This window comes from Melopsittacus undulatus, chromosome 3, assembly GCF_012275295.1.
Source record: "Melopsittacus undulatus isolate bMelUnd1 chromosome 3, bMelUnd1.mat.Z, whole genome shotgun sequence".
Classification (NCBI taxonomy): domain Eukaryota; kingdom Metazoa; phylum Chordata; class Aves; order Psittaciformes; family Psittaculidae; genus Melopsittacus; species Melopsittacus undulatus.
In genome coordinates, this window is record NC_047529.1 from 99,638,201 (window position 1) to 99,664,133 (window position 25,933).

General features: G+C 45.9%; 1 protein-coding gene across 1 annotated transcript in view; it reads right to left on the reverse strand.

Moving 5' to 3' along the window:
• Positions 1-25,933, reverse strand: part of MDGA1 (MAM domain containing glycosylphosphatidylinositol anchor 1) — a 145,409-nt gene that overhangs the window by 63,298 nt on the left and 56,178 nt on the right. The window contains exons 4-8 of the mRNA XM_005145328.2: positions 25,007-25,203; positions 22,529-22,661; positions 17,210-17,479; positions 16,488-16,817; positions 13,008-13,301 (exon numbers count right to left, since the gene is read on the reverse strand). Coding sequence (XP_005145385.2) covers positions 13,008-13,301; positions 16,488-16,817; positions 17,210-17,479; positions 22,529-22,661; positions 25,007-25,203 — 1,224 coding nt within the window. The remainder of the gene's footprint in view (positions 1-13,007; positions 13,302-16,487; positions 16,818-17,209; positions 17,480-22,528; positions 22,662-25,006; positions 25,204-25,933) is intronic.

Consider the following 25,933-nt stretch of genomic DNA (forward strand, 5'->3'; position numbering starts at 1 on the left):
GTGCGCACTGTAATGTGGCACATCCTGCTCCTTCCAGCCTCTCCGTGATAGGTAACACCACCTCCCAGAATCAGATACCCCAGGTGAAAAGGACATTTTAAAGAAGTTTCACCAATGTTTGCTGAGCCATCCCACCGTGGTGAGCAGAGAGTAGATACAATTCTGTGTACAGCTCTGTAAAGAATTTGTATGGACTTCAATCTAGGAATATCTGTGGATAAATATATATTAAAAGCCAGAGAGGATGGAAAAACAGGCTTCTCTGCGTCCTGTTTGTAAGACTAGCTGGAGCTGTGCATCCCGATCTGAATTCAACAGTGCAAAAATGGCAGAATAACAAACTAGCAGATCATAAAAATGCCACAGAATGTAGTAAAAGATGGGGGGAAACTCCATCTAGCCAGGCCTTTGAGGGGAAGTTTGCATCCTGTAAACACCAGAGAAGATAAAATTATTCTGTTCCCTCCTTGCATGTATTGCCTGCGGGAGTACAAACACAAACCAATTGGGTCAATGTAAGCAACAGAACAAACAGTAATAAACCTTTTTATTCCTCACTGATTCCAGGGGAGAAAAAAAATCATGGAGGAGGAATGTGGGATGCAACTTTACAAGTTAAAAAAAAAAGAATGATGATTAATATAGTTTTTATGGATCCTTGGCAGACAAACTGGGTAGTGTTTGAGAAAGCAACAAGGAAAGTAACTATCTTGTCATAACATCCTCAGGCATTGGAAGGATCCTGGCTTGCTTCCACACAACAGACTAATTGAAGATGTAATACTATTCAAATGCAGCCCACATTAAGCAGATTAAAAACACATTAACTGAAAGAGTTCAAAAAGAAATTTTAAAAGGATGCACTGAGATCTCTCTAGTGAGAGCGAAGACTTTCTCCAGGAACACATCTCTAGTAAGGTCCCATATGAACCTATTAAACTGATGCTATTTCACATCTTCATCAAGGTCAAAGATCTAGCCAGCATACTAGTGATAAAGTCCCCTGTTCAGGCTGTGTAGCCAACATCACACATAACCACCTTTTATGTCTGAATGACCTTACATCCATTTGCAGCTGGGGTGACCCGGCGCAGACTTTGGCACAGCACTGGGATGTGGCTTGTGCTTTACTTCCTTCTCTCCCACACAAAAGCAGCACTTTAATGCGCAATAACTGACAATCACTATCCTTAAGTGCCTATGTCAGGATAAAATACCAACATCTGTAAGGGACACAAAATATGCAGCAGTAAATAACATACTAGAGAGATACCTCAAGCAGGGTAACTTGGTTTGTTTGATGTAATGGGCTTATGGTAACTGCATTCAATTTATCTTTGATAACTGTAGAATAGTTTGGGTTGGATGGGACCTTTAAAGGTCATAATGTAAAGGTCTGAAAAGAAAACTGTTGAGGAAAGAATTTGTCTTACTAGGAAAAAAAAACAATTATTCCAAGAGGAGCCTGAGTTGATGCAACCCAGTGAACATCAGCTTTCAGCTTAATTCCATAGACCAAAGATGTCTAAATCTTTGGGTGATTAAGCCAAAGCTTACTAAATTCATTATGAGATGGACATAACCTCTGCATCTGCATCGGTGAGATCATTTTTGTAAACCTTTTTAATACAGGCAACCATGCTACCAAAATGATGTTGAAAAAAAAAGACTGAGAACAGGACTATAAAAATTAATTGAGGACTGGAACCATGCCTTGTGGTGAATGGCTAAAGAGACTTTCTGGATTGCATACTGAATAAAGGCTAAGAGGTTACTTGTTCTGGGGTCTGAGACTACACAAGGAAGACCTACAACAAACAGCAACACAAGAAGACAAAGGCATAAACAGAGCTTGTAGTTAGAAACTGAAATGAGAGAGGCTTAGATTAGATCATGACAACTGAACCATGAGAGTGAAAAAGCATTGGAACAGCTTACTGAGGCACACACTGAATTCTCTGTTACTTCAGTCTTGAGTAGATGCTGCACTGAAAATGATCATTTAGATCCACAATGGTAAACTTTCCTTCTTCCTCAGCTCCACTAGTGAAAGACACTAGTTTGGCAAGTAACTAATTCTGTCTGGAGAAACAGCACAAAATTATTAGAAAGAGATTCAAAGAGCCTTTGCCTTCTTGCAATGATCAGGAAGCTGGAGCCCCAGCATTTTGGGTAGGTCAATTGGAGTATATAAGCTTCCCCAAATGGTTTAAAAACCAACCCCCCCACAATACCCAAACATTTTTCACTTTAAAACCTGTAGACAGTTTCATTTGCATCTTTTCATTGATATATGTGAGTCCATTCCTAGAAAGCTAATCAGAATGGAAACTTGTCCATTTCCATGCATGAACTTGGACTTTTCAAAGGCCTCATTACAAGCAGCCCAAGAGGAAGAGAAAAATCCCCAAACCACAAACCCTTATTTTGCATGTTGCTCAGTTTTCCTCTAACCCAGCCAACCGCCATCATCTTCTCATCCCTTTAGACCCATTATGCTCTTTCCAGCAAATCACCATAGATGTATGGCTGCTCCCTTTCCCTTAAGCCCCAGTTCCCAATTTTACAGCATACCAGGATGTGGCTAAAGGGCCTGTATTATGCATAAGCTATGAACTGCTCAGAAAATCCTAGCAGACCTAGCACTATTAAGTCCATCTATATTGCATTAAGTTTCTATTAGCTGCTGTATTCTAGCTTATGATTAGGACAGTAAAATACCTCTTTGCAAATCAGCAGTTGGTAAAGAAAATCCCTGTTCAGTGAAAATGCCACTGTTATTTATCGTCCTCTTGACCTCAATCACAGACACTGTTGGGAACGTCTATTAGTTTTGGAATTCCAGCCAATTCCTCATGTCAGACGCTTCGGATCATTGAATTATGGAATCAACTAGCTTGGGAAAGACCTTCAAGATCATCAGGACCAACCGTTACCCAAGGACTGCCAAGTCCACCACTAAACCATGTCACTGAGGGCCTTGGCTACACATTTTCTGAACCCTTCAGGGACGGTGACTCCACCACTTCCCTGGGCAGCCTGCACCAACACCTGATGAGCCTTCGGTGAAGACATATTTTCTAATATCCAGTCTAAACCTTCCCTGACGCAGCTTGAGGCTGTTTCCTTTTGTCCTATCACTTGTTACTTGGGAGAAGAGACCAACCCTACCTTCACTACAACCTCCTTTCAGGTAGTTGTAGAGAGGACAGCTTGGCTGAGGTGGGCCCAGAGCTGCAGCATATTTGCGATGGATGAGATGTACAGCACTTGTTTCATCAGATGTGAGAGCAGGTCGCAAAAGATCTGCTCTCATACAAAGGGGTGGCTGGAATGGCCTTCAGTTGCCATTTGTTCTTTAGCCAGCAGGGACTTATCCCAGATTTTTCTCCCCCACAGAGCCTGAGCAATTTTCAGTCTCTTCTACATCCCATTCATCCCTTTGCAGCTTGGCAAATAAGCAGTCTCAGAAGTCAGCTTCCTCCCAGACAACAGTAATGAAAAATTTTGATGGCTTCCTGCGATCACACAAGACCCTAGAAACAAGGACTCCAAAATCATACAAAATGCAACAGGTCTGCATACAACTAGGAAATTTAAGCATGTCTGTCAATTCCTGGGACCAATGATAGTTTTGCAGGTTCATAAAAGAAAACCAATTGTTTTACCTCAAGTCCTGAAGGCTAATTAAATTTGAATCAGAAGCAAAAGCTGAGATAAGGTAGGAGGGTGTGCACACACATGCTTATTTGGTTTTGCAACAGAGAGGCAAAGAGGAATGGAAACTAGGAACTATATGAAGTGAAATAGGGTGAGAGGAGTGCATGGTGGATATGTGATCTCTGCTGATTGAGAAAACACTGTTTCCTGGCTTTGAAGAAAAACCAGTTTCTTTCCCAGAGCCCAAGCAGAAAAGCATAAACTAATAACCAAACAGTTGTTTCCCCATAGAAAGCTCCAAAAAGCCCCTATGACCTTCCTAAAAGCTTGGCCTCCCAGTATAGTGTCCCAGCACAGAAATGTCAGCAGGAAGATATGCTGGGATGTAGTGAAGCCTGAGCACCTCTGAAATATAATTCATGTTAGAACAGTTTCCTGGCAGGGAGTGAACATAATTGGTGCTGTTTCAGAGCTTGGTGTCAGGATGGTCACAGCTAATAACCCCCCCCCCCCCCCCAGCAGCCCCAGTATACTCAGTTTCCAAGTAGGGTTTCTGTTCACATCACTACTCACTCAGGGTTTTGCATGCACAAGCCCTCCCCCCCAGAAAACAGGATCACTATTCTCTGCATTGCCTTCATGTGCCTGCCACAGCTTTACAGCTGGGCTGGAGGAAATAGCTCTGCTCTGTTGCCAGGGTGCAGGGAGGAGGTGAGGACTAGCATGAGAGCCTGCTCCTACACCTTCAAAGGTGCTGCCTGACATGGGTTATAGCCCCAAAATCGTGGGAGAAAAGCAAAGACACAGGCACAATTCCATGGCACTGCATAGGTCTCTCTGGGAAAGAAGCTGGGGGGAAAAGAGCCTCTGATCCCCTGGCATGGGTCCTGTGTCAGGTCTGATGCCCTATAATTTCCTGCAGGTATGGACAGCTGTTTTAACTTCTCTATGCCTCGGGCTCTTGTGCAGAGGCTGAAAGTTATCATGAGAAAATGAATTTCTATTTTTGCCTTCTTAGTGTCTTCCTGGTTCCCCTAGTGAGTTCTGGTCTGTGGCATCCCTCCTCTCACAGATGCAGAGAGCACGTTCATGTCCTGTTCACCAAGAGGCAGTATTTGACAGGGACAGGGAATCCCCTCCTTTCCCGTCCTGTGATGCCAGCCTTAAAATGAGACCCGACAGCAGTTTTCTAACTCCCTCCATCTAACCACCTCCCTTGCCCCATGTCTCCTGTGGGCAGTGTTACCACATACAGTGCATGCCTTCCCAAATCCACTTTGCTCAGGTGTCAGCAGCAGTTCTCGCTTTTGCTAGAATATATATACAAACATCCCTTCCCATCCTTTTAGCTCTCCTATCCCCAGTCTTTTCTACTGACTTTTCTCTTTCAAATATACCCACTACATCCAACCCATGAGAACAGGTACCATTATTTCTTCTCCTTAACACATGCCACATATACTCAGATCTCAGTCCTGTCCATCACCTCTGGCAGGAAATATCCTGCCATGCCATGTGCCAGGATCCATGCCCCTTTGCCTTGTTCCCACATCCCCTAGACATGTACTGGTGCTGTGCAGACAAAGAGAGAAAGCTTGGCAACAGCTGCCATGCCAAGCTCACCATTTCTGACCTGGCGAGTGGAGGTAAGCGTGTGGTAGAAGTACTCATAGCCCATGTTAGATAGGAATACGTGTTACACCCATGAAAAAAGAAGCAGAGCCAGGACAACCTCTCCCTCCTGCCAGGCTGCCTTAATGCAGTCTGGGTACCACCAGCTGTATAGCAGTTCAGAGATCTTTGATGCAGGTGGTTTCACTTAAGGCCTAAACTCAAACAGCAAAACAGGGCTCAGAACCAAAGTGGTTTCTTCAGAACAGCAACATGGGAAGCACTGGGAAAGTGTCTGACAGTAGTTTGGCAGCAGTATGCTCCAGTGGCTTTAAGATAAGGACACACTTGGGCAAGACCCAAACATGCGTAGCCTTGCAGGATGCCCAGCACAAAGCATTTGAGAGGATTTTGGAGCTGGTTTATATCCCCACAGACTGATGTATAGCTACATCCTACAGGGAAAATAGCTGCCATGGCAGCAAAACCTTGAAAGGAGTGTCTGAATTACAACAGTACGAGATGTGGTGCTTAGCCCTGAAAGGGCCAGGGTGGGTGAGAAATTGTCCACAGAGACATGACAAAGACTGTGCCATCCACTGTGTCTATACAGCTCTTGTGTCTTCTTTCCTGACAAAACTGTGTAGCTTGGATGTCTTTCTCTTTTGATAAAATTAAGTTGCTCTTCTCAGAGAGTCTGGCCAAAAACCAGGATAATGGCAGTTTATGGAAAGCATATTTGTTTCTCCCAACAATATCCGAGAAATGGATTAGCTGTTTAAAACCAGTCCTCTTCTGAACAAATCCAGCTCTCTAGGTGAGGAACTTTCAAACAAGCTTTTCCTCAGCCTAACATTACAACTGCAGAGGTGTTCAGAGCTGAGCAAAGAGCTGCACAAAGTCTCAATGGCAGTTCAGGCAGGCTGCAGTCTTACAGAGCAGACCCAGGTCCCCTCTTTAAAGAGGGCTCCCACCTTCTGGAAGCATGTGTCTGGGTGTCATCCTCTCTTCTTTCACAGTCATCTACCCAGGTCAACAGTGAGGAGGCCTCCTTGTACTTTGCATTCGATGTGTAGTGCCACAAACAGAACACGCCAGCTTTGCAAAGCCTGCTCTGGTGAATTCTCCCTGCCATCTGGGCCTTGTGCTTTATGTCTCAAGTCTCCTGGCCACCACAGCATGCAGACAAGCACTGTCAGAACGATTTCAATCAAAGAGGAAAACTGCAAAAGTGCTCGGGGCACAAGGGAGACTTCCCAAGAAAGTCTTGGTGAGAGGCAGCACACGGGAACCTTCCCCACAAGGCAACAAGCAGAGAAGGGATCAGGGTCCTGCAGAGCAGGTCCTAACTGCTATGCACTAAGGAGAAAACTTGCTGCCAGCCAAAATCCATACAACTGCTTTAGCATGTGAGAGTTGTTTTCCTTCAAAGCTGCACACACCAAACACCATGTAAAAGCAGCACTGGGACTCCTGGGTCTTTGTTCCACAAACAGAAAGGTTGTCACAAAGAGGAAAAAGGTTTTAGCTAAGTACCCTTATGGTAGCAGCAGAAGAGGGCCAACAAGTCCTTATCAAACAGGAGCCATCCACTTCTCAGCTACATTTGGTACAACCTCATCTTAAGACCCATTCCAAAAGTGATATAAATGCTGTCACATCCCCTGTCTGCCAGGCCTCAGAACCAAGGGATGGTAACAAATCTGAGGCCAGCTAAGCCTCTGTGGTGGTTACTGTGCTCTGAACTGCAGCCATCTGGATTTACAGCCATGATGGAGTAAAACTGGTTCCTCCTTCAGTCTGTCCTTATACTGACAACTCTAATTAGTTGTTAGCAGCCCAGGCACTAGGAAGTGGAATGAGCAATCCTAATGCCGTATCACCAAAGACAGGGCTACATGCACAAACACAAGCTCTAAGCAGCGTAATCCCAGATGCAATAAACTGTGGGCAGAAAGCATGTTGACAATCAGGAACAGAACTCTCTTCTCCTAACGGGGGAGCATGAGAGTTCTGTGTATTGATAGAAACACATAAATAATACTGATACTTTCAGCTCAGTCACACAAACCTCTGTACAACAAATTAGGGGATAAGCAGAGAGGATTTCCATTAAAGTGGAACCTAACAGTCAGGTCAGACTTTGCTCAGACTGGCGGCTTGAGGTCATGCCCATGACTACAAATGATTTTCTTCTTTTCACCAATGAAGGTCTCAAGGTTTGTGAACACTGAACTTACAGAAGGCTCAGTTTTCACATGGCTTTGAATACAGACACACCTGCCCCAGAACATCTGTCCATTCTGAAGCCTCTGATGGTCTAAACCAAACCAGAACACCACAGAGGTTTGGTTGGTAGAAGAGACCAAGGTTTCCCTCTCTTGGGAGCAGACCTGTACGATGTAGAACTGTTATACTGAAGTATGAACGGAAGGGTAGGAAAGCCTCAGTCACTGGAAGGGCAGAAAAATCACCTTCTGCCTCTGAGTTAGCTCCTGAACTGTGGTTCTCAGACTGAAGGAGGGTACCAGGATGGACTTGCTGATGAAAATAATGAAATAAATTTAAAGTCACAATTAATAAATATGATCAGAAATGAAACCAGCTAAGTCTAAAATTCTTAGCAGATGGCTCCATACTCCAGCTCACATGGCCAAGTAGCAAGACAGATAAGCCAGCTCAGTCACAGACATGGGTCAACTCTGGCCACAGACAGGAGCATTTCTCTTAGACTCCCTTCACAGTAGCAGGGAAAGCTGCAGGGAGCCAAAAGCCCAGTCCTAGCAACTGCAGAAACATCTCCATGCCAAAAGCATGTCTCAAGAGCACTTTTAACAGAGCAGTTAATATCAAGACTTACATTTCTGAGGGGGCAGGGCACCAGTAAGAGCACTGACATTGAGCTATGGCTTCAACAGTTGATTGAAACGGTTTAATGCATTTCCATTTCCAGTTGCTTGTATCCAGCAATGCTTCTTACTTATTTACACTATCTCCCCCTCCTCTCCTCTGTGCTCTTCTGTTTGCTACATAGATAACAGGGGAAATTGATGCTGACTATTTCCTTCCTGATGTACAGCATTGCCAATGGGTTCGGCAGGATTTTAAAGAGAAATGAGACAACAGCATGTGACCAGGAATAACATTTGCCAGTGTGTGAGCTTGAATGGGAAAACATATCTGTGCCCACCTGAACATTAGTTTAAGTGACAAGGGCAACAGATGCCCCCGCAGGACATATTCTGGCTGCCTCCCAGGTCAGGGCTGAGCCAGATCTACTGGGTACCCGTCCTGTATCTAGGACTACGCAATGGCTCCTGAAGTCCCATTAACCATGATAACTGCCACTCCAAAGAGAATGACAGTCTATTTTCCTGATTACACCTAATATTCACTATGCTTTGAAGATAAAGCACAATAATCCATCTGTTGCTTAATGTGGTAAAAATTTACCTAAAGGCAATAAGCATAATCCTTTGGAGACCAGTCTCAGATGATTGTGGACTATTATTTTGGATCCAGGAAGGGATAAATTCAAAGGCCATGTTCTTCCAGAGGAGGAGACACCCAGGTTAATTCCTTTTCTAGTCTTTCTTCCTGCCAAGATCTCACCTGCTGTGTGACCCAAAGATGAGAAACAGGATCATCTTTCAGACCTGAGTATCCAAAACAAGGTCAACCCTATGTAAATATCTCCTCTTCGTTTTTTTCCTTCTTTCTCTGGGCACTTAGAGACACCAACATTTCTGGCAAAGACAAAAAGGGCACCAGCAAAAGGCTGCTTATCCAATCATCAGAATTTGGTGAACTAGTTAACATCTCTTAACAGAGGTGATAGGTACTCTGCTACCAGGCTTTGGTAGCTATCCAAAGAGGAAGAACCCATTTAGATGACTGAGCAAGTAGTGAGTGCTGTGAGGAAGAATAAACCTATCTATCTGTGGGAAAATACTGGGGTAGATATATCAAGCATCAGCTATAATCAGTGCAGGGCTGAGCTGGACCTTCACTGATCTGTGCAGTAGGTTATGACATGCTATTCAGAATTGACAAAGCATTAGAGCTAGCACAACATCATTCCAGCAGGATAATATAACAGTATGGTGTAAATTGCAATCCTAGCACATGTGGATTTAACAGAGTAAAATTTACCATGTTATGACAGTCATCTCAAAGGCCAGTTATAGCAACAGCTAGAGTTTGGGGTCACTACTCATCTTTGAAATTCATGGAAATGCTATTTTGATCAGGCTTTTAGGAGTAATGGAGTAATAGAGTAATTTTTTTTCCAATTTGTTTCCTAAATTTATATGTAGGTAGCATTGTTTTCACTGATTCACATATACACTCTTTCTTTGTTTCCTCCTTTCATTTATATTGGCTCAGATGACACATTTTATTCCAAAATCCAGAGTGCTGCACATTTTCAAGCCCACTGTGTGCTTTACAGCCTTATTCTGTCTTACCTACACAGGGTGACCCAGCCCTTATTTTAACCCACCTCTGCAAAGGGTTCATTTTTCCACTGGGATTTTTCTGAGTGAGTACCTGGTCCTGAAAAATGCCTTGACAACAGCATCAGCAATAGCACTGATATTATTAACAGCAGCACTTCGCTCTTCCATTACTACTTTTATTTCAAGATTTCAAAGTGCTATGTTTATTATGCCCCACAAATCCTTGAAGAGATGGGTCAGTTTTATTCCTGTTTTGAAGATACGGGAAAAACATGACAAGACACTGCCACTCCAAGTGGTAGCCAGATTCCCAGGAGTTATGACAAGCCCAGTCTCTGACCAGGATACAACATTTCTTCGTCCTTAACCACAGAGCTATAAGGCTGCAAGGACTTTCATGAGCTTATTAATCTTCCAAACCTACAGTTCAGACCAAGACGTCCAGCCTCTCAGAGCTGATGACAGACAATTGCGGCTCACAAGACAAAAGGGGAGCAGCTTTTTCTGCTTGCAAAATAAAAAAATAATAAAAAAACCCAAACAATTTTTTTTTTTTCCTGACAGCTGACTTGGTCTTTTTGTCTTTTTATTCTCTTTCCACTACTGCAGTGCAGTTGAGAAAGCCTATTTCTGGGCTAGTTTCTTATGATACAGCACTATATGCATCAGGGTGAGGGGAGAAAAAGAAAAGAGAAACAGAAACAGGTTCTGACATCTAATCAGATTTGTTGTATTGATTTTGCAACTTCAGCTTTAGAGCAAATCAGAGAAACAACCACATTATCACCTAGAATTTGCTCTTCCCTTGAGTGAGTCAGTTCAAAAGGAGCTCACACCAACACAAGCATACCTGCATGCACTCACACACACACTCATTCCTGTGCGGATGCACACCCCACCAAAGTGCCTCTCTGGGGGGATGCATGGGCTAGGGGAGGAGGGGGAAGTGCTCATCACAGGGGCTGCAGGAGCCACACGATCCCCCTTTCCAACAAGATGAGAATTCCAGAGCAAGCCACCAGACTAATGAGCTACCCGTGCTGGAGAGCAGCGTTTCAATTAACCACAGTGGCTCCTGCCATGGTACCTACCTCCTTCTAGCTGCATGAAGAAGGAGGAGAGGGGAAAACTACTGGGGCTCTGCTGTTTGCTGAGGTTTTGTGTTGAGTGGGAGGAAAGGTGAGAGCCTATAAAGGAGATGAGGGCAATTCTTGCCCTGCTTTCTTGGTCTGCAGTTTGTTTTTCATGCTGATAGAAGGAGAAAATTGACTGCCTGGAAACCAAAGCTGCCTACTCAGGAGCAGAACAGGCACCACCACTGTAAGGTCCTTCCACAGTTTCCAGGCAGGAGGAGACAGTTCCGGTGTCCAAACACTCAGTACACACCCATCTCCAACTAAGGGTACACAGAACTGATGGAGAAGGGAAGAGGGCCATTTGGGTGGGCTGCCACGTGGATTATGCCACCGTTACTCTGGCAAGATCACAATAAAGCATTGCTTGGCCTTGAGAAGAGCTACAGGAAGATTATGTTGAGTAGCTCTTTACACAGAAGTTCATCACATCTTTGCTTTCTTTGGGGTCACACCAAAGGCTCCAGAACATCTTTCGTGTGAAGGGAGTCACGTCCTTCCCCCAGCTCAAGATTCAGTGATATGATCCCCCTCTAGACTGGGTGTAACCCTGAATTCATTCTAGGCTCGGCACTGCTGCTCCCTCTGCAGGGGCAACGCGGGGCAGCGAGGACTGCACAACTTTCAAACGCCAGTGCCAAACCGGGAACAAGTCTGACAGTTCTTTGCTCCAGAGGTTTTTGTTGCATCTCCCATCAGTTCTTGGGTGACCAACAGTCACCTTCCCTGCCATGTTCATACACCTTGCCCAGCCTGCTTTCCAAAACAGCTTAAACCAAGATGCATATTTCCAACCTACTTAAGGGAAGCTTCCCCAAACATACATACCTGCATGGAAACCTGCACACATTTCACAGTTCTCATCCTGTAATTTAATTCCTGCCACGCCTCTGAATGGACACAGTTAATTTTAAAAGCACATCTCTGAATACTCAAAGTGCCTGCAGGATTTCGCACGCCTCTGTTACTGCCGTGCTCTCAGCAGCTCACATCTCTGAGCAGTGTGTCTGGTCGGCTTCAGCCAGGTTATCCACTCTGGTCTCACGTCTCTTCTTCCTGAAGAGTGAGCCTGGGAGGAGTGCAGCAGCATGTCTAATGAGCACTGCTGTGCTGTGCGTGGAGGCTCGGCACTCACAGCCCAGAGGCAGTGTGCCTGGGTGCAAATTAACCTGCTTCCTATACATCCCACACCTGCTAAATCCACGCTGCTCAGAGGACTCTGCCAGATCTCAGCGATCAGATTATCCTGATGGGATGCAGGGAGGTATGGAAGGAGGGATATTCCTACAGTCACAGCTCCTTTCAGATCAAGGTGTTTTACCCAGCTGCCTTCACCCTGTCTGACTCAAAGTCTTGAAAGACAGGGCACAGACCCCTGCATGTCCAAACAAATCAACAGCATGGCAGCTTAGCAGGCACTCACTTCTCTAAAGGGAGAAACCACTGCAAGGAAAGGGTGGAGAGAGTCACGCAGCAGGGACACCAGCAGCATCCCTACCTCCACGTTCACCCTTGTGCACAGGTATTGCCTTCAAGCAGCGCTGGGAGCACCACCCATTGCTGAAATCACTCAATACACCACATGCCAAAAATCAGTTTTCTGTTACATCTTTATTGCATGGAAGCCTTCGGGAGTATGCAGTTTCTGTTAGAATCTGCCTAGCTCTGCTTTCCAGGAATATCCAGAAGTGACAGCTGCAGTAACTAAATTGAAGAAAGAATTGCAGGGTGGAAATGGTTTAACATTCACTTGGTACCTTTTGAATGCTTGACTTTACAAACTTACCTATGTACCCTGAAGGTATTTACCCATACACAATGCACACAAACACACACCTGGTGAAGCTGCTGTTCTGCACTCATCCACTGGTAGGGAAATGGAAAGCACTGTATCCCAGCATACACAACAGATCTCCCTTCCACTTCCAACACACTGGCCATACAGTTTCCTGTGGAGAACCTTGTGTAGCCAGACCAAATAAACAAACTGCTCAAAGGTCCCTAGACAAGAGAAATATGTCTGCTCAGCCCAGTAAGAAAGGTCAGCTATGCCTAAAAACAGCACTGAGTGTGTCAGCCCTGTTTAGCCCGCAGGCTCTAATATACATAGGCATTCAGACAAACACTACTGTATGGTGATACTCACACTGCACGTTGAGCTGCACCATGGCTTCTCGGGGTCTGATGTTAAAGCCATTGTACCTGGCTGTCTGACACTTATAGGTCCCACTCATTTCTCGGCTCACACTCTCCAGGCGTAGCTTCCCATCATATGTCTCCACCGTCATTGTCCCTGAAGGCATGGGAGTTTCCTTATCTACCCGGGACCAGATGATGGGTGGCTTGGGCTTCCCTCGAACCTCACACTGCAGCTCAGCCCTGGAGCCCTCCCGGACGGTGATGGTGGACTGACCCTTAGGGACACTGATGGTTGGTGGCACTAAAAGGGAGACAAGAAGGGTATCATTTTACACCGAGTTTCCAGAGAGCAAGGAACATTCTTGAGATGCTTGTGTCTGAGTCACACCAAAAGCCCTAACTCCAAAGGTTTCCACTTGACACAACGCAACATCTGCCCATTTAAGTCACCCTACAGTGTCTGGAGCTGCAGGGTACCAAGGAAAATCCCAGCTTCTCCAAAAATGTATCCCAATACCAATGGCAAGTGCCAGCTGTATTGGGCTGTTCCCCCAGCTCCTATCCCTCTGTTTGTAAAATGCTGCCCAGGAGGAGGGGTAGCTCTGAGAAACCCAAATGTAAAAGCCTCTTTGATCCATTTCTCAATTGTTGGTTTTTAGTGAATGTCTCAAGTGGAACTGCAGTCTTTTGACCAAGAAATCAAAGTTGTATCTGCCGAGGTATCTAGTTTCTTTACCCAGGTCAGACCAAGCCCAAAACTTACAGGATTAGTGCTTGTTGATCACATCCACAGCCTTACCATACATCCAGGATCCGTGTTTGCTCCTGAACTACAGCAAGGAGCCAGCTCGGTTAAGTGTCTCTGCTTACCTTACACTGAGATTCTGAGCACACTGGTTATCTCTGGCTCAAGTGAGTGAGAGTGGGTCCCAGCAAAGATCACTTCTGGAATCTCTTCTAGACTGGAAAGAACTCACCCAGCAGAACTGCTGTTGAGCCAGGGCTAGAGCTGGAGGCACAGTAACACTCAGGAAACATCCAGCTATCAACTGACAACAAAGCTTTGCTGATGAACAAAGACTGAAAGAAACCCAAGGACTCCAGCTAAAAGGTGCTGCGGTGGGAAGAGGTTTGCTGTTCACATGCTCTCACCACCAAGAACCTAGGAAGGGAATGTTTGTCCTAAAACCTATGTAATATTGCCATTTTATCTCTATTAGGCTTCAGAGTTAACAGTTCAACTGGGGTAAATATGGCCATGATCAATTTCTGAAAGCTCCTTTTTGAGCCCTTTCTGCTGACAGCAGCAACACTTGGATTGACACTTCTGTAACTGCAAATGCCATGTATTTCGTTTCCATTTAAATCAAAATTTAGAACTACAGAGGCTGTAGCAAGCCAGTCTGACCAATGTTAGCTCAATTCCATTCCAGCAAAGGAGAGTGTGCTGCAGTAATTGTACACATTACATCCCGCAGCTGCTTTATAAGCAGATTTAGGATGGCTCCAGCCCAGTCTCCCTATGCAAGAGGGAGGCCACATTTCCAATTCACAGGTCTCCTGTGGGCTGGGGAACCTCATCACACCCTATCCCACACAGCGCAAAGGGATGAGAGCACTCTCAGTGCCTGACATTGCCAGCAGCTGCTCACCTGGTGAGAGGCAATTTTCTCCACAGGGAAAAGCTGTAAATTGCATTTGAAGATGTTTTTTAATTAAAGCTATCTCCTTGGAGCCACTCAGTGGAGGCAGCCACCTTGGTGTACTCAGGCTTTGTCCAGTGGGGAAACATGGAGCCACTGCTGCCACCCTCCTGCTCCGACGCTGTGGCTGGGGGAAAACCTACTGTGTTTTTCTGTTGGAACCACATGTTGGAGGTGGCTGATCATGGGGATTTCTTGGCTGATGCACAGAAGGCTGCTCTGGCAGGGATGGCGGTTTTCACTCCCTGGGTCACAAACTGGTTCTACTGGACCAGGCTGCCAAAGAGAGGCTTCCACACCCCTCAGCCTGCTCTCCGCCATCAGCAGCATCCATGCGAGCATGTAGTGCTCAGCCTACAACAGACAGGCAACCTGCCACTGCCTTTAAGGCAGCAACCAGCTGGTGCTTGGACCAGCACCTGCACCAACAGACACTGTCCAGCCTTTTGGTGGGATCACCCAGGGTCTGCCAGCCCTCTGCAGCCTTCTACCCTTGCAGGCTTAAACACAACTGCAGGCTTAAACTCTGCCATCTAGTGATCTTGGGCAAAAAAAGACTGCACACAAGGCTGGGAGTGCCAGCTTTGACCAGGACTTGGGGGGAGGAGGATGTTCCAGGGGAACTGAGGGTTCCAGGAACTGGGGGTTCTCCTGTTTTTGTTCCCTACTGTACAACTGGGTTGGTGTCTGCTGGCATGGAGAGGGCTCTACCTTTCATGACGGGAAGCAGCACCCTTTGGCATTTAGGAGGTCTGTGACATAGTCAGGGCTTGTTCTCTCAAATGCTAATGAACACTATGTGCAGTCCTGCTGGGAGCAGACTGGCCCCAGCATTTCTGCGAGACAGGGGCTTCCCAAAGCATCAAAAGCAGTTGCAGCACTTTCTGCAGGGGTGAGGGGGGTGAAGTAAACAATGTCCAAAATCAAGACTGAGACCAGCCAGTCCAAGGATCCAGCACAACCAGGGATGGACAAGAAACTTTCACCGAAGTTTCCAGACAAAATCTGTGGGCAGCTGGCTCCCCTCAGGAATCCTCACCAGATTACTGGCCCAATACTGCTTTGTGCTGTACCCTCTAGGTCTTGGGAAGGCAGCAAGATGACGCGGATGTAATGGAGAGCAGAGCTGGATTCACTGCTTCCCTGGAAACAAAAAGGCAGCCCTGAGATTCTGTATGTCAATCCCTGAGACAACTGACCAGCACACTTAAAGATTAGCCCTGTCCTCACCAAGCCATGGGGTGAAGTTTTGACCCTGATTTTAAATGGGGAGGGGAAGCGCATTTGTAACACTTGGACTCCTACAGAGAGTGCCCAAGACAGATTGTAATTGCAATCCAGTAAACACTAAAGCTCTTCAGAGAATTTGTTATGACAGATGATACCAATTTCCTGTCCACAGCTCTGAAAAAAAGGGACATTCCTCATAAGCAATGCCGAAGAGAGGAAAGAGCAGCTTTCTTTTTATTCCCTTCTAAGCAAAGGGACATTTGAAATTTGGTGAAATGTCACCTGCTTTTTCTTCCATCGCAATTTGGAGGCTTCTTTGAACAACCACATTGTAAACTTGTCTTGCAGCTTTGATTGAACTTTTCATAGGGAGAAAACACAAAAGTAATATCTGCTTGGTGCTCAACGCATCACCAGGCTCAGCTAAATGCTTGCCCGAGGATGAGAGACTGGGATTCAAGACACGTCCTTCAAGAAAGCCAGAGGCATTGGGGTGGTGGCAGTTGGTAATGCCAGCCACTCCTCTGAGGTCCCCTGCTGGCACAGAGGCTCACCTGTCTCTGAGGAGATGTTCACCTCCACACTGAGGTCAGGAATGGGTGCTCCCTGGAAGGTAGCCACACACATGTAGGTGCCATAGTCACTGAATCGCAGGTCAATAATCTCCAAGCTGCAGGTCACAGGTGGGAGCTCGGGGTCATTCCGGGTGATGAGCAACCGGTCCGAGAACCTGGCTGGTTTCCCATTCTTGTACCAAGAATAGACAACTTTCTCCTGGGGGACAGCATCTACATGGCATGAGAGCTTCAAGTCCTGCCCTAACTGGATGGTCTCACTCTCTTTGATCACATCAGGGGTGATTTGAAACGTGGCATTCTTCATGGCTGTGATGAACACAAGTGCAAAAATGGTTAGGGACAGTCTTGCATGGGACAGGACAACAGCTTTTTGCTCCTCAGGAAGGCAACACCTGCATGCAAATTCTGTCTGAAGACCTCTCCCAGTTACATTCCTACAGAATATCCTCCAGGCCTCTCATCTGGCAGTCTAGGACCATTCTCAAGTCCAGGATAGTGTTACAGCCCGGGATGATGCTGCAAGCAGTGCTAGCACAGCTTTTGGTCTGGGAGCAGAGAAGCTTGCTCAAGCACTTCTCCAGAATACTAACTGCTGCTAAATTCCACATTCACCCTCAGCTGTACAAGAACAGCCAGGAAAAATGCAAATCTAGACCCTCTACCCTGAAAACCCCATGCTCTGAGACAGAGCCACTTACACCGCACCAGCAGATTCACCGTCTTCTTTGCTGGGTTCCCCACATTGTTGATGGCTGTGCAATTATAGTAGCCCGAGTCCTCCACACGGATCCTCCAGATGGAGAGATTGCCTCCTTGCACAAGGCTATTGGGAGGCACTGGACCAGGAGAGTGAGACCAAACCACCTCTGGCTGTGGGTCACCACCCGTCAGAGAGCACTGCATAGTAATGTTGTCACCAGGGTTGACCACCAGTGTCTCATTGACAGACAGCTTCAGAGCAGGTGGAGCTGGAAAAGTACAAAGAGGCACACTTCTGAGCTTTAAAAAAGACCCATCCAACTGCCTATGTGCAGCTTCATACTTTCTAGGATTTATTCTTGAAAATGGCTGGTTTGAGTAGGGAGAGCTGGAAGGATCCATGCATTCACTGCAAATAGAAGGTGTTTGTGAACCTAAAGAATGATCATTACCACGCCTTTCAGTCAGAGCATTCTGGTGTGGTTAGAAAACGGTGTAGACAGGACCTGACACTGCCTCAGAATGGAGGTAATACCTAAACCACTCCACCACTAGTGTTTAGAACTGGGGCATAAGATAGCTGCTTATGGCTCAGGACTATGGCTTAGGACTCAGGTCACAAAAAAAGCCTGATGAGCCTCTTTGCACAGGTAGAAGTGGCAACCAGACAAAATTTGGCAGTGGAAAACACAAGTCTAGAGGCTTTCTGACTCCTGATGGAACAACTGCAGAAAGGCAGAAGGGCAATGGAAAGCCACTGTGGCTCTGCATTACTTACCTTCACTGCACCCAGCCCACTCCTCTGCAGATGCCACCGTGACTTCTGCTCTGACTGAATTTAACTCCCCTGACTCTAGGCAGGCCTTGCAGAAGCAGTGCTGGCAAAAAGGCTCACCTGGTAGCTCCTGCTACAATACCTGTCTCTCCCTTGCTGCAACACTATTATATGAATCGCAGTTAGTCTGCTTGTGCCTTGAACAGAAACAGCACAACGGACTGAGCCCTGAGAAAGAGAAAAACAAGCAACAAAAAAAGGGGGACAGGAGAACGAGAGATTTTTGTCACAAGACATGGGAAGCTGCAGCCACGGATTGAGCTTCACCTCTCAGAACCCAATCCAAAGCATGATGGGAAGCTCACTGGGATGTCAGTGTTTGCTGGACTGTTCTCACAATCCCAAGCGAATGTCAGGCAGAGCACCAAGTGCGTGCTCAGTCACAGACTGCTCCTTCTGGCTGACCACCAGAGCTCAGCCCTATAGAGAGCTGAAAGAGAAAGGTCTGTCTCAGATCACCCTGCTTAAACCCAGCAGATGGTTGTGTTCAAGGAGAGTTAGGATTAAGTCACTCCTCCTGTAAAATGTTGCTGTCCCAAGAAGGTGTTTTACGGAAGGTCTACCATTAAAAAAGGACCTCAGCCATCCCATGATATGCCTCTCCATCTCTTACACCCAACTAGACATCTTTGAGAGGCAAAGCCTTTGCCAGGCACCTGGCCCTTGCAGCTCTGAGCAGACATAAGACCAGGACCTGTCTGTACCATGACAGACTATGAACTGCAGCTCTTCATCCACTCTTAACGTCCTTCACCTCCACAAGTGTCAAATACACTTTTCTATGGACTGGGGATTACAGACCAGGTCACAGGGATTGTACTGCATGCACAACTGAACTGAGACTTGTCTAGTTTTATTTTATTTCTGCATCCTTCTCACTACAGCTTCCTCCAGGAACTGATCCAAAAAACTTCCCATGAAAAGCCTTTGAAAGCCCTTGTCAGCACCATCACTGGCTCCAACCAGACAGAACTGAGAAAGTAGCAATCTCCAGCACAAAAGCAGGGAGTATGTTTTAAGTAACAGCCATAATAATGCAAAATAAGACATTGTTCCATATTCATGAAGCCTGATTTAACGGCATCATTATTTCTGCCTCTTCTCTCCCTGGACCCTGCGTTAATGAGCTGTGCTGGATTTGTGTTGGATCTGTGAATTACAGCCCATACAAACAAGGCAAGGAGCAATGCTCTCTCTCCAGAACCAGCACCATAATTTAGCAGTGCAACCACTGCCATGCTGGGATATTGCTTTGGTGCACTGAATCAAATGTCCTCTCCCTGGCCACAGCACGTGCTATTTGTGCCAGAGGTGGTCAGCTGTGCCTAAGGAAAAAGTTGGCTCCTCTGTCACCTGCACTGGCTATTTTGAATTTTGGGAGCCCACAGCCTGCACCCAAAGTGTTTGACAGGTCTCTTTGCTGGAGTCTTGGAAACAGTATGCAAGGGTTAACACATGCTAATTGGCAAAGAAAGGATTTGTACATCTTCTCCAAGCTCCAGGTAGTTTCACGAGATGGTATGAAGTCCAGGAATGCAACAGCCCAACTCACAGTGGTCAGGCAGGATGCATTCCTGTCACCAGAAAGGCTGTCAGCTGTGTGTAGCTGAAACCAAATAGCCATTCCTGCCCTCTGACATTGGGTAGGTTCACAGGGCACAATCAAACTGACAGATGCAACATCTTGCCTGGGAATCTCCATCCATCCCTGTCAGAGCCAGAGAGAGGCTGAGACCAGCCTATGTCCAGAGTTGGAGAGCACAAATCAGAGGTCCTGCAGGTGCTGGTTAAGATTTAGGGCTCTTGCCATATTTGATGTGCACACCTCTGATGGACATTCACCTTGCCTAACTCTGGGCAAGGCAACTTGGAAAGGGAGTGACATGCTGGTGAAAGCAGTGCCTCGGGGCAGGTTGTATGTGCATGCAAGAGGGAGGCAGGGAAACTGCAATGCTGCCACTCGCACAGCTCCAAGCAGCAAGCTCCCATGAAGTGCCCCAAAATGGAGCCCTAGCTGTGGCAGCCTGCGTGGGCTTCCACTCTCACTCCTGCCAGCAGACAGAGCTTAAAAGTCTGCAGACATTGTTATGCAGAAGATGAATCTCATTTATTTGTAACCTGTGGCAATTCCTTTTGTTCTTGGCTCAGAAAACCTGCTGGCGGAGTATGCTGAGCAGCAAGGGGACCATTAAAAACAAAGAGTCGCTTTCAATTCCCTTTGAAGTCCAATTTGCTGCAGTAAAGCTTCAGGAGAATTAACCAGCTGGGCTGCTTAATTTTGCAGAAATTGAGGAAAGGGAAAACATCAGCCAGACTGTGCTGGAGCAGGTGACGACAGCCCAGGGCTGAGCTGGTCCTGTGGCTCTGCGGACACAACCTGCTGTTCTAGAGCCAGACAACATCCATAGGACAGAGAAGGAGCAGATGAAACCACCTTCCCATTAAGGCTGCAGACCAAGAACCCATTCCCTACTGCTTCTCCCAAGCTTCACTGACAAAAGAGCTTGGGAAAAACATATCCCTTGCAGGAAACTATGACCTGCCTAAAGGCCATTGCCAGAGTTGATGAAGCAAGCCAGCTGAGGAACAGCAAACGAACTTGGAAGAGAGGATTCCCTTGGCCTAACATGACCTGACCCTCAAGGTCTGTAGTATTTGGGTCTATAAATATTTAAGAGATTGATTTCCATGCACCTATGTGCATTTTGGGCCCTCCTCAGCTGCAAAGGTGAAGGCATCCTGAGCATAGCTGCTCAGAATTCTGGGCACAGTAAAGGCTACAGAGATTGCTAAGGCACAAGTGCAAGAGGGAAAGAAAAGAACCATGCATAAAAGGAGAGAATTAAAGATTTTTCTTTAAATATTTTCTCACCTATGCACAATACTACCTACAGGGCAAGTAAGCCAGATAATATTTCACGTTAAATATACTTCTGTTACTGAACAAAAACCTTGCTCACACCACAATGCCAGCTTCATTTTCACCGCCAGCTTTCAATACAATTTGCTGAGAACATATTTGCCATGGCCCCTTTGAGCTTGTAGTGTCAGGCTCCACTGTAACTGGGTATAAATATGCATATAAAACAAAACAACAAGAAAAAAGCACTAAATTTATGTGCTATGTGATCCAAGTTCAGAGATTAGTTAAGAACTTAAAAGTAAGTTCAGCTATATCGCTGTCTCCTGACCTGGCTACAATCTGAAAATATATTTTTCCCATATGCTATGGGGCTGGACTGAAATGAAGGGTAGATTTCCTGTGCTTGGACTGGCAGGGGGGAGTGGACATAAAGAGAAATTTGATTTTCTAAGTCTTCAAAGGTAAGGGCACAACAGGGAAGAAGAGCTTCATCATTAGCACAAGATAAGTTTTTAAAGGGAATATTACAGCATCTGCTACAGTCTCATCCCGAGAGAAATTCAGGCAGTGGTGTGAGTTGCTCGAGACATGTTCAGAGATCTTACTACATAAAGAATGCTTTTTTTCACTTTTTTAAGCTCTTTTATTTTCTTCTTTCTGCATGAAATAATGCACCTTGGGGCCAAGTCAGATGAATAAATGCAATTTACAGTATCAACAATATTCTGTCAACAGTTGGCAACATCAAAAAAGTTCTGCTACCACTGCACATAGATGACACGAGGGATGCAAACTACTTTGTGTTACATTAGAGAGGTGAATAATTCAAATAAATACAATGCTTTTCCTTCTGATCAGCGAACACCCCAGGGCTGGAAGTAATTTCCAAACATTTACTTATTGTTCGCAAATATTCAACACATGGGGCCTTTGTGGGTGCACTTTTGTTGTGGTTTGTTTTCAATGGACAGGTTGCAGTCAGGTCCTTGCAAGTATTTGGTACGCTATACTTGGTTATCAGTCAGTTATTGCAGGTCAAGCAAGAGGCACCAAAGTAATTCTGTTTGCAACTGGAGGCACACTCAAGCACTGCCAATATGAATATCAGTGTAAAATTTATTTATTGGGAAGGCACCGAAGATATTTGCTTTCCACAGACATCGGCACCAATGGAACCTGTTAGCTGGGAGATGCTGAGAGAGCAGCCTGGCAAACCAGGCCAGAGTCACACATGAATGAATTATTTGTAAGAACTCCTGCAGCGTCTGCCCCACTCTGGACTGAATCAAATCTATTTTTAAAGTCACTTAGAATTATAAATAAATAAACCAGAGTCTGGATTAAAAACTACATAGTGACTCAACACCTACATATAGTCTGCTTTAATGATCTCATGGCAGGCCTGGCCAAGGCACTGGGTATATGCATAGCTACAAGAAATTAGAGCATCCCCAGCCATAAGATTTCTATGTGAAGAATTTTTAATCCTAGCAGCCATGCTTATGAATGTGAAGTGCTGCAGGCCCTGGACAGGGTGCTGTGTTACCCTCCTGGAGGGTTAATGGCTGTTGAGCAGGCAGGAGGCCAGAGGGATGCAGGGTCCTCTGAGTCCCCTCTTACCTGTGGTGTTTGTGAGCTGGAAGGTGATGGATTTGTCAGGGATGCTGCAGACGTTGCGGACAGACACCTGGCACGTGTAGCTGGCATAATCCTGGGGCCGCAGGTTCTTCAGCTTCAGGACTTTGGTTTCACCCTGGGAGTTGGGGAAAAAAGTGGAGGGGAAAAGACACAGATGTGCAAAGCACAGCTCATCACTTTAAGTCCATAACCTGTCCCAAAGTTTACAGATTGCCAGCAGCACCCACCAAAACCTCAGGGAATTGTGCAGACTTCAAGCTCCCCTAGCTATACAGAAAGGAGACATCAAATATCTGTGGTCGTAACTCCAGCTCCGGGATTTCTCAAAACTGCCAGCAACCGACTGACATGTAACCTGAAAGCACTGCTGAACAGGTCTAGGCATAACTTCTTGTCAAATGCAGTCAGAATCATCTTTCAGAATTTGAAAAACCTTAAACATCCCTGAACAGACCTTGAGATCTCACACTAAGATGTTGATAGGAACCCAAGGGATGTTACTGGGGTCTCAACATTGCAAACCCAAAGTAAATCAGAGTGGTTTCAGGCATTAATCCTGGCCTAAATATGACAAGTTTAACAGTTGCTCTGTGAAAAACTGCAGTACAAGGGGAAAAAGATAAATCCGAGAACTACTCAAAGAACTCCCCAAAACTTTCTGATCTCTCGTCTCCAGATTCTAATCTCACTTATGCTGGTGTAAATTCAGAGCAACTACATGGATTATGGCAGCTGTTTCTCATACCACAACAACAAACACTAACTGGGACTCCATTAGTTACTGGCTTGTTACAGAAACAGAATTAAGTTGTTAAATTAACAGTAGATTGTTATTTATAAAATCTGGAAAGCTCCAAGATACATCCTGTGGTTTGCACACCCTGCAACTCGTATGTCTTCCCATGACAGCTTGTTGCTGTTGCTCTCCTTGTGTTTGTCTGAATCTCTTCTGGAGAAATCATTCCATAATTGCTTGCAAATGTGTGAAGGTCTCAGCACGACAAATCCTCTTGAGGACTTCCTCAAGGGACTGGACAATGAGCTCAGGCATGCTAATATGTAGAGAACAATGATGTGAACTGAGTAAATGAGAAAGATAAATAACCTAGGAGACCAATAACCTCATGAAAGTCCTATCCCCTGGGATTTGTTGCTATGCCACACAAATGATGGCATTTACAATGTGTATATCAACTACTTACTTACAGGGCCCTGTTTATTGACTAGTAATTGTTGGGTAAATGTGCATAAATCTTTAGTGTAGGTAAGTTTTAGAAAGATTAAGCAGTAAAGTCTTTACCTCCTTTTTAATGTATAAGCCTACCCAAACCCAACACTGATACCAGTTCATCCCTAACACAATAGTACAACCCCCTGCAAAGTCTGATTTGTTAAACATAGTGCATTTGAGCTCCAGCAACATTTTCCCCTCCCAATAGTGTTGCAAAGGTGTGTTTCTGTTAACTTCAACTCTTACCAACCCAAATGTATAGATTTATGCTGGTGCTAAGGAGAGGACCATAGGGAATGCCTGTGTGAACACAGCAGTCCTAATACTCTCCCTCAGAGCTGGGAACAACCCATCATGTTGGGATGGGTCCTGACAGGAGCTGTGGGATGCTGGGTCATTTACACATTAATGTTGCAACATGGTGAATTCCTGTCAGATGCCTTATTTAGCTGAATAAAATACCTCAGGTTCTAAGACATCCTCTCACTAGGCAATGCCTCCTGTTAATTACACTGAGTTAGTGAAAGCTGGAAGAGACCACTGTGGCTTCCTCTAAGGCCAGGCATGTCCTAGTTGGATGCCGTGTAACCCTGGACTAGACAAAGCTCTCTCTGGGGCCAAACAGCAGCACTGACCTACAGCATTTCAGTGGCAGATCTGCCACTAACCTGCAGCTCTCTCCTCTCTCCTCACCCCTCTGAATGTTTCCATTTGGCTGCTCATTTACGCCCTCTTACTTGTGGCCAGAAGGAAAAGCTCTTCATCATTTGTTTCATGGATCCCATGGCAATGCCTGCCATTTGCCGCACTGCTGAACAGGAAGCACTTCCCCGATGTATGAAGCTCGGGCACTCAATTAATTAAAGCAAATAGAAATGGGAGACAGAGGAGACCTGATCTTGGGATTGTTTGCTTGGATTTTAGTCTGTGCCATCCAAAAGCTATGTCACCTCACTAGGGGAGCTGTGGCCTGCACTCAGGGACAGAGCCAGGAAGGGGAAAGTATTTCAAGGCTGTCACGTGCCCTTCTGCTGCTCTACTCCTCTTGTACCCTGGGCTCCCAGAGACAGTAGTAGGCTCTACCAGTTCTTTTGGAGACTGCTCCTTGCAGCAGCCCCCACCCACTGCCCAACATTGTAAGGCACACAGGGAAGGAAGCACCCTATACTGCAGTGCACTGGGTTACCAAGACACTCAACACAAGCTGGTGGAAGTTTGCTTTTTTTCACCTGTGTATAGAGGGGTTCATAGATGTCCACACCATTGTCCTGGCTGTGGGAAAGCGTCTCAGCTCCCCGTTTCCAGATGAAACGAGCTGGTGGGTTGGAGTTGACAGTGCAGCGGAGGAAGACAGTCTTCTCCTGGTAGAAGCTGCCACGAACATCACTGATGGTCTGGTGAATGGTGAGAACAGGTTCATCTAGATCTGGAAGGAAGGTAAGGAGGGCCGCAGCAGTTGTTAGTGAAGCTTGGTCTGCACACAGTCTGCAGAGCAGATGATGCTCTAGGTACCACAGAGGGGAGGGGAAGCTCCTGCACATTTGGCTAATGACAACTACTGAATTAAATTATCTGAGGGCAGGTAACACAAACAATATCTAAAGGGAACACACAGGAGAAGCCAGAATTCTCCCTCTCACCACACAACCTCCAGAGAATAGAAAGCACCCTCTGGTATGCAGATCCCCATGTAGTCCTTAAGTAAATCACCTACCTGCCACATGCTTCTCAGAGCAGCTGGCTGCCTCACCTTCTCCAATGGCACTCCACACTCAAAATCACCACTCTCTACTTCAGTGAGAGGTCAGGAGGTTCCCAGGAAACTGTTCCATCATAATTTCTTCTGCTCCCACTTTTCACTTCCCAAATTCATAGAATCAAAGAATAGTTAGGGTTGGAAAGGACCTCAAGAACATCTAGTTCCAACCCCCTGCCATGGGCAGGGACACCTCACACTAAACCATGTCACCCAAGGCTTCATCCAACCTGGCCTTGAACACTGCCAGGGATGGAGCATTCACAGTTTCCCTGAGCAACCCATTCCAGCACCTCACCAACCTTAAAGAACTTCCTCCTTATATCCAATCTAAACTTCTCCTGTTTAAGTTTGAGCCTGTTACCCCTTATCCTGTCACTCGGTCCCTAATGAAGAGTCC